The sequence below is a fragment of the Sander lucioperca genome, chromosome 4 (assembly GCF_008315115.2).
Source record: "Sander lucioperca isolate FBNREF2018 chromosome 4, SLUC_FBN_1.2, whole genome shotgun sequence".
NCBI lineage: Eukaryota > Metazoa > Chordata > Actinopteri > Perciformes > Percidae > Sander > Sander lucioperca.
Window position 1 is genome coordinate 13,034,683 of NC_050176.1, and position 13,600 is coordinate 13,048,282.

Sequence of the window (13,600 nt, forward strand, 5' to 3'; positions counted from 1 at the left end):
GTGGAAGTGTCTATTATACGGTTGAAGTTGTCCTGTTTTTAACACCTTCTGAACACTTACCTTTTGACCAACACTTGGACTTGAACATTGACTTTAGTGACACTTTAGTCAGGCGTGGATGAAGCAATTTCTAATAAGGTATATTTGTAGCTAAGCTAGCTAACATATCTTCAGGCTTGCTGGTTTTGCTAGTTATGTTATCTAATTAGCTAGCTATCATAATGATTAATTTAATAGCTAGCGTTAATGCTTGAAAGTCAGAATCAATGGTCAACTCAGCCCTTGACGTTATGAGTCCTAAATATACTTTTTGTTACCTTACAGCCAAATGTTAAACTCAGTCACTTTTGTCAGTAACCATTGGACTATTAGAGTAAAAACTCCAGTACTTGAGGTTAAAATAAGTCATCCCCTCCTTGGTAATCCTGCAGGTGAAGAGCTTGCAGTAACAATGGCTTCTGTATAGCCTACCTTTAGTTTGACTGTGTAGTCAGACAGCTGAGACTCACAGAAGGTGCACCCTCTCTACAAACTGGTGGGAAATGAATGGCACATTTGTGTGTAAACCGCACATAATTCACTGTGTATTCAACACAACTGGCATTACTGAGGCAGAATAGAAAACCCTGCTGACACAAAACGTTCTCTTGGTATTATATACTGTATGAAGTAAGAAGCACATGATTACCCTTCATGTAATACAGTAAGGGGAAATAATAATGAGTCTGTCTCAGCCTGTCTCTCTCTTTCCTTGAGCTTCTGTCTTTATGTCTCTTTTAACCTTCAAACAACCTTTTGCTTATAATAAAAACATATTAATAACAAAGACATTCGTTTGAAAGAACACTGTTAAAATGAATAACATTAAAAAGCATTAACACATTTGTGCACAAGTGCACTGAATACTGTCTTTGTTATTAATAGAACTGTATTGAACAGTTTCTACTGTGCCTAGAGCACATCATTTTGGAAACTGAGTTGGCATCGAACGCTTGCTCAGATCCATATTTTGTTTTCATTCTTTTTCAATTTTTTGATCAGACAGTTTAAGCTTTTAAATCATACTATATTTTGCCAATATTAGACTGTATGCTATTTAAGGAAACATGTTTGTATTCCTCAATATTCATTTTAAGCATGCTCTCTTTCTCACTCTGTCTCCCACAGTTTTTATTTTTTAAGGGTTTATTTCTCCTGATCGGGACGGCATAGTTGTGGCATAGCATGGGTGAAAAACAAATGTACTTTTATTGGATATAGAGAGTGATTAAGGCTCTCTAATATTGCTTGAACACAAACTTTCATTTTAGTGTTTGAGAGAGAGAAAAACTTTAATCTGTCTGTGTGCCCTTACAAACATAGTAACAAAGCCCGGACTCCCCTGATCATATAATAAGGTTATTTGATTTTTTTTAATTAATTTGAGAAGTTGAATTCTGATTATCCTTTGGCAGCAACACATTATTACCAACATTACTATCTGTACTTCTGAGTAGCTTTTCTTTCTTGGTGCAGTGCATGCAAACATTTGGTTTCAACCACAATTAGATTTTTCTTAGATTTTACAAAGGTGTTTTTGTCACTTTTAACTTCAGTTGTAATTTTAACCTCTGTCAAAATCTGGTGTTTTTTAATGGGGCGAGCTTGCATTTTTTTTTTGCTTGATTTTTATTTTTATTTTTTTATTTAGCTTTTCTGTTGTTTTACTTAGGGATTGAAAAGCAAAACCATTTAAAAAAAACTGATTACTTTAAATGCTGTCCGAATGCCACATTTTACATAAAGAAATAATTTCCTGTTATTTTCAGAGAGTGTAGAGGTGCTTTCTTAAAGAACACATTCAGCTCAAAGAGTTCAGCATAGTTGAAGAATGTTGTGTGATGTAATTAAATATTTTAGCTATTTCCTATGATATCATGACTGTATCAGGTTACATGTTAGATAAGAGAGGAGGTGGCAGTCTTGTTGCTATTTTAGTGGAAGATCCAGAAGAAACTGCAATGCCCTTTTTTGGTAAACATGCAATCCTTAAATAAGACTTCGTTAAAAATGCTATGTAAACATTCAGACCAGAATCTTATCTACAAGTTCAGGTTTTAGTTTTTGAAATTCAATTGCCCTACACCTGACATATGATAGTTATGTTGTTTAGAGCATATGAGAAGAAAGTAGTACTCTCTTTGTTTTGTGATCATTTCTTTCCAGTATTCTTGTTGTTATGACTGAACCAGTACAGTGTGATTTTTGTATTAAACCAGATTTAACAAACAGTGGTGGCCTCTGTGAGCTTCATGTTAAACTAGTTACAGATAGTAATTAATGATTACTGTCTGTAAATCAGTGGCCAGCAATGCTGGGAAACAGACTTGGCATTGTTGCTGTGATAAAGGCTGAACTATAGGCGTAAATCTAATTTAGATAGTACAGTAGAAACAAGAGCCTGGAGCTTTGCATTGTTGGGTTCATGCAAATAACTAAATCCATGAGGAAGTGGGACATCCTAAACCTGCTGCTGTAGCACAATAACCTGTACAAGTGCTGCCTCACAGACCTCTTGCTCTTTTTCTGAGCTTCTGTCTGTCCATTGTTTCTCAGGCACACACCATGATAAACCAGCACGCCTTTTCCTGTACGTCCCTCCTCCTCCTGCTCTCTCACTCCCCCTTCAGCCCCACCTCCACTCGGCCTCACTGTTGCTTTCTCTCTCTCCTTCTGACAGGACACATTCAGGACAGGACAGAAGCCGGCCGGTAAAGCATCCCAGAGAGCATTTCATTTGATGAACACACACTAAAGGAGACAGGACCCTACATACACAGAACATCACATGCTAAGATAACTACTGCAGCAGCAGCAGCAGCACAGTAAGTCTGTTTCAGTTTTTAATTAATTCCATGGCTTGCTGGCTTGTCCAGTGTTATTAGCATTTAGCTAATGTATCTGTATCTGTTAAATCTATATTGATTACACTTGATCCAGCACAGAAGCCTTTACCTGTTTGTTTTTCTCCCCTCATTGTACTTGTCATGTCAACATGACTGAAATAAACAGAAGGATATTTTGTCCGCCTAACTGTGCCACTTTATTTTATGAGGGATTTACATAAGCTACTTAAGGCTGTTGATTATTTTAGTCTTAGTTTAATCAATCACAGTAGTTTTTAAATTTTGCTTCAGGCTTGTCTCTTTGTACTTTTTAACCAAACCTGCTGATTAGATGTCCTGAGGCAGTTTAATTTTCTGCTCTGATTAAATGTTATGTTTGTCTCTGAACTGTCAGATGTGACAAAGTGAGGGGAGACTTCCTTTTTTTTTTCTTCAATTTCCTATCTGACCTCTGTTATGCTCAGCTGTTTCTCATCACAACACATAAGAATGCCTAGCAGTTAATCTGAGCAGGACTCATAACATAAGACACTGGCATTCATGCTGTAAGCGTATTACAGCTGTTTGTTTAATTTGACCAATTAATAGAGGAATCTAATAGAGAAACAAATGTGGTTTGAAATGTGTACAAGGTAAATACATATGTTTTTTGTCCCATTATGAGTAAATGATCTTGCATCCTTCCCAAAAATGACTTTTGAAGCGGAGTGCAGACATGTTAGGCCCTGTGTTTAGCTTTCTGTCATTTCAGAGTGTTTTCTTAAAAAAACTAAGAAGACAAACTGATACGCTAAGTAAATACAACTATATGTATTTTAAGTATAAATAATTAATTGGTAATATAATTGATTGAAGTGGATTCAAAAAGTGCTCTAGTGTACTGCCTCTTTAAGTCAAAATCCAGTTCGCCGTCTGACATGGGACAGGGTTTTTGATACTACTAATGGAAATTTGCAGAATTGATTTTTGTTTTTTTTTAACCTTGCCTCCCTCTTGATCTGTCTGTTACATTTCTGTTTTAAAGGTCAAGGCAGTCAGCAACTCAGCAGGCTGGCTTTCTGTTGTACACTAGCATAACTTTTAACTCTGAGTCAGACATGTTATTTCTGCCCAAATCTCAAGGCTCTATAGGGTGAGTAAGTAGGAATATGGGTCTGATTTTGCGTGCCCCTTACAGCTCCTGGAGCAGATTTAAAGGGCCGCATGTTGAGTGTATAATTGGTATTTACGCTTTTGTGACCACTTTCTCTTCATGTGGAGTTGCTGTCCAGATATAGCTCTTCCAGTTGTCAGGGTGAAATTCTTGCTCATGTTAAGGCCCTCTGTACACTGGCCTGTTTTTTTTTTTTGTTTTATTTTTTTCCCCCAATGCTCTTTTCCCCCCGTTTGTTTTATCTCTATCTCTGAAACTGTTGAGCTGTTAGAAGTCTTTCTCATTTGTTCTCGGCCCACTCATCTAAACACCATACTCTTTCCTAGTACTGTAATTATTGGATTAATCACATACAAATTTAATAATTGATTAAATATTTGCCACTTATAACTGGTTCCAGCTTCTCAAGTGTGAGGCTTTGTTGCTTTTCAGATTATTGTAAACTAAATATATTTGTGTTTTGCACTGTTGATCACACAAAACAAGCAATTTAAGCCCTTGGGCTCTGAGAAATTGTGGTGGGTTTCCTGATTGATGATTTTATGATTAATCGATAGATTCTAAAACGCGATTGACAGATTAATCAGTATTTAAAATAATCGTACTTCTACTCCTTCTTGTCATTTTCCGGGTTTTCATCCAAGCCGCCTGTCCATTTTCCAAGCCTCTCAGCTCTCTTTAATGTGGCAAACTTCAATATTTATTTTGCATCAGGCATCATATCCTGTCTTTTGTCATGGTAGGCTTTGTGTTTGCATTGTGCTAACCTTAGCCTGATATGTGTATATATATGTATATATGTATATATATAAAGATGTTATGAATAGTATAACATATCAGCTGATATATCATTTTCCAATATATCTGTTGTATGAAAGTGTTCAGGGGAACTGCTGTTTGAAAATCCTTGTCTAAGTTTTAAACTTCAGTTTCTCAGCTGTTGCCTCAATCACCTTTTATGATTGATATCACAGAATGAGTAATAAACGTGTCCTTTTATGAAAACTTGGCAAAGAACGAATGAGTTGTTAATGGTTGACCAAACAATTCTCGTAATTCAACGCTAAGAGTCAGCTGCCTGAGAGCAACTGTCATTTACAATAATGAGTGCGTGATGTCATTCATGGGATTATAATTATTGTGGCTGCGTGTAGCTGGTTAGTGATAAAAATGGAAAAGGAGATTTTGGTTATGGTTATAGCCCGACCGATACAGGATTTTTAATTGTGAAAAGAAATGTTGTGGGCAATTGAAAACGGTCACTACTCTACAAACTATAGAATGGTGAATGGTTCTAAAACGTATCTTTAACATTTCTGTACTTCAGTTCATTGGCTGACCTATAGGCTGACACAACATTTCTGCAATGAGCTAATATCGCACCATTTATCGGCCAGGCTCTAGTTAAGTTTACATCTCACAGGACTTAAAGATGGCAAGCTAAATGTTTTAAAGGTATACAGTGTTGAGTGATTTATTACACTGTATACAACATTATGTTTCTCAGAAAGATTTGTGGTTATTTGGTCATATAATGTGATCACTACTAAAACTAAACAATGTTTTATTAACATCCGAAGTTTGCAGCCCAGCAGGAAGCCAATCTGATGACATACTGTCCAGAACTATTAACTCTGTATATTTTGCTTTCTACATTTTTGCCTCCTTGTGTGCATAAAAATAGAATCAAGGATCAATGTGATTGTTCAGTTTTGTCTGAATGTCATTGATATTGTAACCTGAGCAGCAGAATATTGAATTCGTTGGCAACACGATAGACATGCATTATTCGTTAAACATCATATTGCAGTTTGATTGATCCATAAAGGTCTTATTGCAGGTTGCATGTATGGTGAATTGTTTGTGGACTTAATGGTGTGCTCAGATCGTGAACTGATGCACGTCCGCTTATCTCTGGACTGTAACATACACACTGTTGGGTCATCTTATCCTCTCGGCTGATTAGGTTCAAATAGTTACTCCAGCCTGATGTTTGGATCTTGGCACAGATGCGTCAGGTGGTGATGATAAAAAGTGGAATTGGAGCTTTTGAAGAACTTGAATGGTTAACGTTTAGATGATTTTCTGTTGCACTAGCTTTGTAATGTCACAATCAGGGTTCAAAATTAGCACCATTTACCAGCCAAATGCTGGTAAAATATGCAATTGGCTGGTAGATTTGCTTCACTCACCAGCCAAAAAACAATGGTAATCTTTTGAGTGGCTGGTAAAATTTGAACATTCACTAGCCATTTGGCTGGTGGACGCAAAAGTAAATTTTGAACCCTGGTCACAATGTATTGTAAAAAATGGTTGCCATATATTATAACATGAGATATTTTCCAAAAGTAGTTTATGCTAAACATTGCAGTAGAGTAGACTCCAAAACACTCACATTTAATCATTAAATGGCTGCAATTACCCAGACCCATGTTCATTATTCTCTAGTGTCCTGTAGTGGAGTGCATGCTGGAGTTAAGTGAGTTTGTTTGCACTCCAAGGCATTTAAAGCACTTTATGCCAAGGTCCTTGTTACTGTTATTGTTAATCTTGCAGATTTTAAAGAAGTTTAGTCAAAGGCAGTCTCATTTTCTACTCTTTCAACTCTCATATTATATTAACAACCTTGGGGAACGGATGTAAACTGCTAAATACATAGCCTACATTTGCTAAATGTGCATTCACCTGAGTTCCCCTACATTTCTTTTGAAGTTTTAACATATACTGTTGTTGTTCATATTTTTCTGATTTCTATATGTTTAAGATGACCAACACTGCTATGTCTCAATCACAGTAAATACTTTGGACTTTGCTGCATTAATGACAGTTTTTCCTCTTTTCTGAGCAGCGATAAGGTCAGAGTTGTAGATCCCTTCGACTAGCTACAGAAGAGGTCAAAAGAAAATAGCCTTTTGGCTACCATGCAGAACGTGACTCAATCTGCTAGTGTACAAGAGAGTACCCATGTCTCAAATGCACCCCTCCTTCAGCCCCTTCAGTATAGTGTGTCCTCTCTCCCTTCCCCTCCTCCTTCCCTCTCTCTTTCACTCTGGTGTGCCTCTGCTCACGTACACACCCTCTGGTAGGGGCATTGTTTGAACAAAGTACCAACGTCAAGCTTTTCAAACACCCTTTACCTCCCTTTAGTTCAGCTCAGGGCCAGTCCAGGCTTCAAAGTTGAAGGCAGGATACACAGTTTCAGTTCAGAGTGCAGATGTGACTTTAAGCCTGTAGCACCAAACACCAGGCTTTCTTACTCTAGTTCATGTTGTGTGATTGTGTTATTTTATTAGATTTAATGCTACATTGATTCTCGTTACAGTTCACTTTCAAAAACCCCTGATGGCATTTTAAGTTTGTTTTGGCCAGTTATTCTGTTGCTGTTTCTGAACACAGAGGTTGCTGCGCTAATCTTCTCTGCAGCTCCATTATGTTTTGTATGAATGATGCTCTAGCTGATTACTCAGCTTACAGTTAGTTTTTTTCCACTCTGGCATACTGCCTAGCACAGTAAAAAGATGAGAATACAAAGGAGGGGGAGATAGCTAATAACCATGTCCCCTGGTGTCACCCCTAAGTGGCTGACAGGGTCTCGCTTGGGTGCATGGTTAACAAAACAACAGTGTGTTTCACTCACTGCTAAATTGGATCTGACAGTGTTAATGTGAAAAAGCTTGGACATGCCTGTTTCTTTTTTCTCGACATTAGTACATAGCTTTTGTTTTGTGTGCATGTAAAATTAAGATATTTTCAGTCAATTTTCAGTGAATGTTACTCTGTTGTGGGTAAGTGTAGGTGTCACACGACACATACTGTAGATTTACTGTCAAAAACGGCCCGTCTGATGGCGGTGAATATAAAAGCTGAAGTGTGTGCAGGTGCTGTGACTCCTCTGACATCTATAAGAGAGAGAGGGTTAATGGGGGAAGTATTGGCCACAAATCAAAACACTCAGCTGATTGAATGAACGTGCCATGAAAAGCAGGGGAGGGGAATTGAGCGACAAGGATAAAGGGAAATAAACGGCTTCTGGTGGTGATAGTGATACTGGTGCTGGGGGGTCAATTCAAAAAGTGTAATCGGATGGGTGTGTTATGATGGGGACACAGCTGCAATCTTCAGCTGTGTGTGTCATGTGCGTATGTGCACATGCTTGCCCTGTATTTAACACGATAGGCTAGTAGCTGTTGCTTTAATTGGGCCTAACCCTTTGTCCTCTGGCCAGCATGTTTTATTGACGGCAATAACTGGGTCGAGGTATCAAGTGTCCTTTTGTTACCAGCCTTTTGGTAAAGCATGAAGCCATTATGTGACTTGAAGTTATGAGAAGAGCTTTTATTAATACTCAGCTTTTTGAACCATATGCGAATATGCAAATATTTTTATAGTTTTTATTATAAGAAAAACTGTAAGATTCAGTACATGTTATAAAAAGTACAGTTTAAAGTCTTTGTGTATTTTGACTTGATGATTATGATCACTTGCATATACACAACATTATGTTTTTGTTTTTATGCTTGTAGTGTTCTGCAGTAATTCCCAACCAGGGGTACTTGAAAGCATTGTGGAGCAGCTCACTAATTTGAAGAAAAAAAATTGTAATTACGATTTGATTAATAGAATATATCAGCTGTTACACCTGGACACAGAAGTTTAAACAGGTAGCTAAAAGTAATGAATAAATAAATAGTAGAAATACATAGCTAAAAGTATTGCATAAGCGGCTGCAATGGATAACTAAAAGTACTGACTGAACAGTTCAAATAGTTAGCTAAAAGTAATGGATAAACAGTTGGAACATTTGGAACACATTGGGAATTGATGAAGGGGTACGTGAGTTCATCTAACAGGGCTGTGGGGGTACCTTAGACCACAAAGGTTGGGAACCACTGGTGTACTGTACTATATTACCACAATTATGGTTTCCTGTATAGAATGCAAATATGGTGCTGAACCAGCAGATATTATACAAACTAGAGTTACATCTGTTTGTAAGTTTCCATTTTCTTTAAAGACAAAACTGCATACATTATACACTCAGTTGCCAGTTTATTAAAAATTGCAAAAATTAAATTCACGTAAATATTTTCTGTTAATATGGTACCGCCGCCGAGATAAGAGATTAAGATTTTTTTGGGGGTTTTTCCGCCTTTAATTTTGACAGGACAGCTAGGTGAGAAAGGGGAGAGAGAGGGAGAAGACATGCAGGAAATTGTCACAGGTCGGACTCGAACCCTGGACCTCTGCGTCAAGGCATAAACCTCTAATTATGTGTGCGCCTGCTCTACCCACTGAGCCAACCTGGCCACTAACTTTGTTTTTGTTAAACATTTTGTTAATCGCAATACTCATTGAATCGCAATACTTCTAGAATTGCAAAAAATAAATATTGCAATACAAATCAAATTGGCACCAATGTATCGTGAAAGAATCGAATCGGGACAAAAGCATATCGTCCCAGCCTTGGTATGGAATAAGACACACTCTCCCTGTCTGTAGCTACTGTACTAGTGCTAACATCCATATAGCATGTACTGCCTCCTGCTGTGTGTGTTTACAGTTTTTCTCAATTGCTAAAACACAATTTCTGAAACCTTGCTCCATTTCTGAAAACATTAAACACAAAACCTCATCTTCAAGCGCTATTTACAAAACCTCTGACTCCTCTCGCAAAATGAAACTTTCGCCTCAAAACAGTTTTACCTGTGTTCAAAATCAAACACTGCTCTCAAATCATAAACAAAGTGATCAAAATGATATACACTATCAAGCAGTCATTAAACAATACACCAAAAAATAGAAACCACATTGTTCAAAACATATAGTTCTCAGGGAGAAGTACATTTTTAATCTCAAAACAAATTTCATATTTTTCCGTCATTGTCTTTTGATGAACGAAAACACGTTCTATCATAGTAGCTCAAAATTGATCAGAAATTACTACTCTGCTTTGCTCTTTGCAATTGTTTTTGTTCTTCCTCCTCCTTGTACCCCTATTTTTACAGTACTGTACCCTGCAGCTCACAAACTTGTCCTTTGTCTCTCTGATACTGTAATCTTTTTCTTTGTTGATATGAACCTGCAACCAGTCAAAATCTGTTGAGCAGTCAGTACTGTTACAGTAACAAATGGAAAGCACAATGTTCAGGGCCATACAATTTGTTCATTGTACAGTATACAGCCTACAATGCACATACTGTAGTACACTACAGTATACAATACTAAAAGGGACAAAAATCAAAGGAGTAAACATGTGATCAATGTGCTTCTTCTTGTCTTTGGGCTGGGTCAGGCCAGAGCACTTCGTCGACATCACAAGAGGATTTTTCCCCCGTTGCTCTCTGAACTGGCTTATATTGGTTGTGTCACATCATTTGAAACAAGTGAAATCAATTTTGAGTGGTTGTGTTTAATCAATGACATGTTCTCTATTTGTATTTGATTGTTGCTACTTGTGTTTACCAGTATGGATGACATGTGCATTAGAGTGCAGAATGTGTTTTGAGAATGAGAATGAGAATGTGTTTAGAGATTTGCTGAAAAGTCTAAGTGAGATCTGCAAATTGGGTTTTACCATGTGAAATGGTTTAAGGTATTGACCACAGACTGCACAATTAGCTAAATGAGTTCAGGCAACTGAGAACTTTGTTCAGCCGATGGGTTTTAGTGTTTTAGCAATTGAGAAAAACTGTAAAAGGGGTGTTACAGTTATGAGGAACCTGATCTGTGTTTAGCTTCAGGCAGTGGAAACTCTATCTTTGTGACCCTAAAACAGAGACAGAAGGCCAGACCCTGTTTGGCTTCCAAAGAAAAGCTCTTTGATCAAACAAAAGGTTTGATGCTCGTAGAGTGCAGATCTTTTGAAAAATAAATGAGTCTCAATTATTTAGCCTACATGATTAGATGTAATAAAAAAATGTCATCATTGGAGTTGGAGTTGAAGTTTTTAATTATAATGATTTATAATTTAATGACACTTTCTTCACTAGTTACTGTTTTATCACAGAAACAAAGTATGTTAGATTATGGATGCACAAATAAAAGAAAAAAGCTGGACAAAATACAGTATGACCCACCTCAATTTCCAAATCAGATTACTAGATTACTAGTATGAAAGATGACATATACCTAATTTTTTGGACCAGTTGTGTGTCTTTTAAATCGCCAAGGTAAACAAAACATTACAAAGTAAGTAAGTTAGTAAGTTTTTCATTACATATGTGTATTTGCTGGAAAATTATATTGCACCATATTGCAGTTTGGCATACAGTGCTGTATATGACTGCAATGTTCAGCACAATAATTGTTATATTAGTGTCGTGCAGCGCTATATTAAAGACATTTCTGCACAAAGTCCCTTAACATTCTAATGTTTCTACTCTCTTTTCTCCCCTCTCTTCCTCTGCAATTTTCTCTCTCTAGTCATTACCATTCTCAGCCAATCAGAGCCTGATGCCCTGGAAGCCTGCGTTGTCTCCCTGAGCCACCAGGGGGCCTCAGTCCCACAGCGGGACACCCAGCTCTGGGTTTGCCTTCACCCTGAACCCTCCCACCCCAGTCAAGCTGTCCCACCCTGCCTCCTCACCCTCCTCTTCTTCTCCTCCGCCTCGTGCTCCTTCTTCTCCTCCCTACTGGCCCCCACAGGCCCACCTGGACTCCCAGTCAGGTTTCTCCCTCCATGAGGGGCGGGGGGAGGCGCCAGGGGCCCTGGATGTGGACCCCCAGCCTCTTCATCTTAATTCACCTGAGAACCTCAGGGACCCGGGACAACGACCCTGCCACGATGTGTCAACTTTAACAGGTAATTCGCAAAGGAGAGATATCTTTTATACGAATCTTTTAGAAAGATAAATATAAATAAATGCATTATCTATTGTAGAAATAAAAACTTCTCTAACTCATTCATTTGCAAATTACTTATATGTTGATAATACCAAGCACCAAAAGTTAATTCAGTTATCTTTTGAATAGTGTACACTTATGAGTAAGGAAACAATGTAGGTTCATAGATCTATCAGCAGAGGGCAGTGTGCCGTTGGAAATTATGTGACATGTCAGTTGTCAATTGTGGTTGTTAAAGTGCTGCTTCCTTTCTCTTTCTTTGTTTTTCTATCCCCATATATAAACCCATACATCGTGGCTCTCATGGATCTTCATACAAATGCACACATGTACAAACAAACATTCCCCACACTTAGACCTTTGTTCAGACCTGCCAGAGTTGGAGATAGTGAGCCTCCTATCAGAGGGTCAGCCCAACTACACTCTTCGAGCAGACAGTGTGTTTGGATACGACAATGACGACTGGCTGCACACCCCTCTGCTGCCACCAACAGTCGCTCTGGGACTCACACACGAGCAGATCGAAGAGACGCTCAAGTACTTCTGTGAGTACTAATTAATTTATCAGTGTAGTGATGTGTAGTGGTGGAGTTACCAGTGATAGGCTCTGTGGCCTTTATTTAAAATTAAGCCCCACCTCTTTTTACCCAAATCACCTTTTGACCTTTGATGTGAAAATGTTGAAAATTTGTAGACTAAAATGATTGATCGATTCATCAAGAAAATACTTTAATAATGAATTGATAATGAACATAGTTGTTAGTTGTAACCCTGGTCGCTATACATTTCTCAACTTGTCTGTTTGATCATTTTTTTCCCTTTTATTCATAATTTGAATAAAGGAAACAGACATAAGAATGAACTCAAGGGTGTGTGTGTGTGTGTGTGTGTGTGTTTGTAATGACTGGAGTGTGTGAGGCCTAATCTCCCCTCCCCTCTCCTCCACACACACTGCCACATGTGTAAGTCACAGATGTCAAATGTCACCAAGCTGATTAACCTGCCGTCACCTGGCTTCCTAAGCAGTTTCCACTAGAGCGCCGCAGACGCCATGTCCCAGTGGCCACTCTGTCAGTAGCTGCAGCAATCCAGAAAGGGTTTATGATTAGATGCAATGGTTGTCTAGACTTGTGGCGTAATGGGATGTGGTGTACGTCCATATCTTAACTACTACAAGGCCTGCTTTAGTACTGAAGCTTTGTGCATACGGGATCATTTTTCATCATTTTTAGTGAGTAGATTTAAAATCTTAGAGGTTCTGCTCTGTAGTCATTAAAAGTGTATTAAATGTTTAAATTTACCTTTTAAAGACCCTTTTTAGTATTGGATTATACATAGAGAGCTTCACTTTAGAACAGTTTGATATTCATGATACAAAGCCAGTAAATCAGTGGTAACGTTCAACACAGTGTGCAAATATCTGCCATATTTACTTTGTAATGATATGTTAAGAAACTTTGCTCCGCCGTAGCAGAAACTTGTGCTCACCCATGTTAATCTTCTTCATAATCTGCAGTAGATTTTCCTATATTTCTCCTACTGCATTGCCATAAACATACTTATTTTTTTAGTAAATAATAAGGGCCACTGTGTAGGTGTTTTTTAACAGTTTCTCAGGAAAGATCTGCTGATTTGAACTTGATTCCAAGATATGCCTTACTCCTGATGACCTTGCTTTTATAGTGATCCAAAGACAGTAGCTACAGCTCTTGGAAAGAAG

At 38.0% G+C, this 13,600-nt stretch overlaps 1 protein-coding gene across 1 annotated transcript in view; it reads left to right on the plus strand.

Annotated features, from left to right (window-relative positions):
* si:dkey-28e7.3 (trafficking kinesin-binding protein 1) overlaps nt 1–13,600 on the plus strand; it is a 46,532-nt gene that overhangs the window by 4,679 nt on the left and 28,253 nt on the right. Inside the window, exons 3-4 of the mRNA XM_036000438.1 lie at nt 11,522–11,839; nt 12,237–12,425. Coding sequence (XP_035856331.1) covers nt 11,522–11,839; nt 12,237–12,425 — 507 coding nt within the window. The remainder of the gene's footprint in view (nt 1–11,521; nt 11,840–12,236; nt 12,426–13,600) is intronic.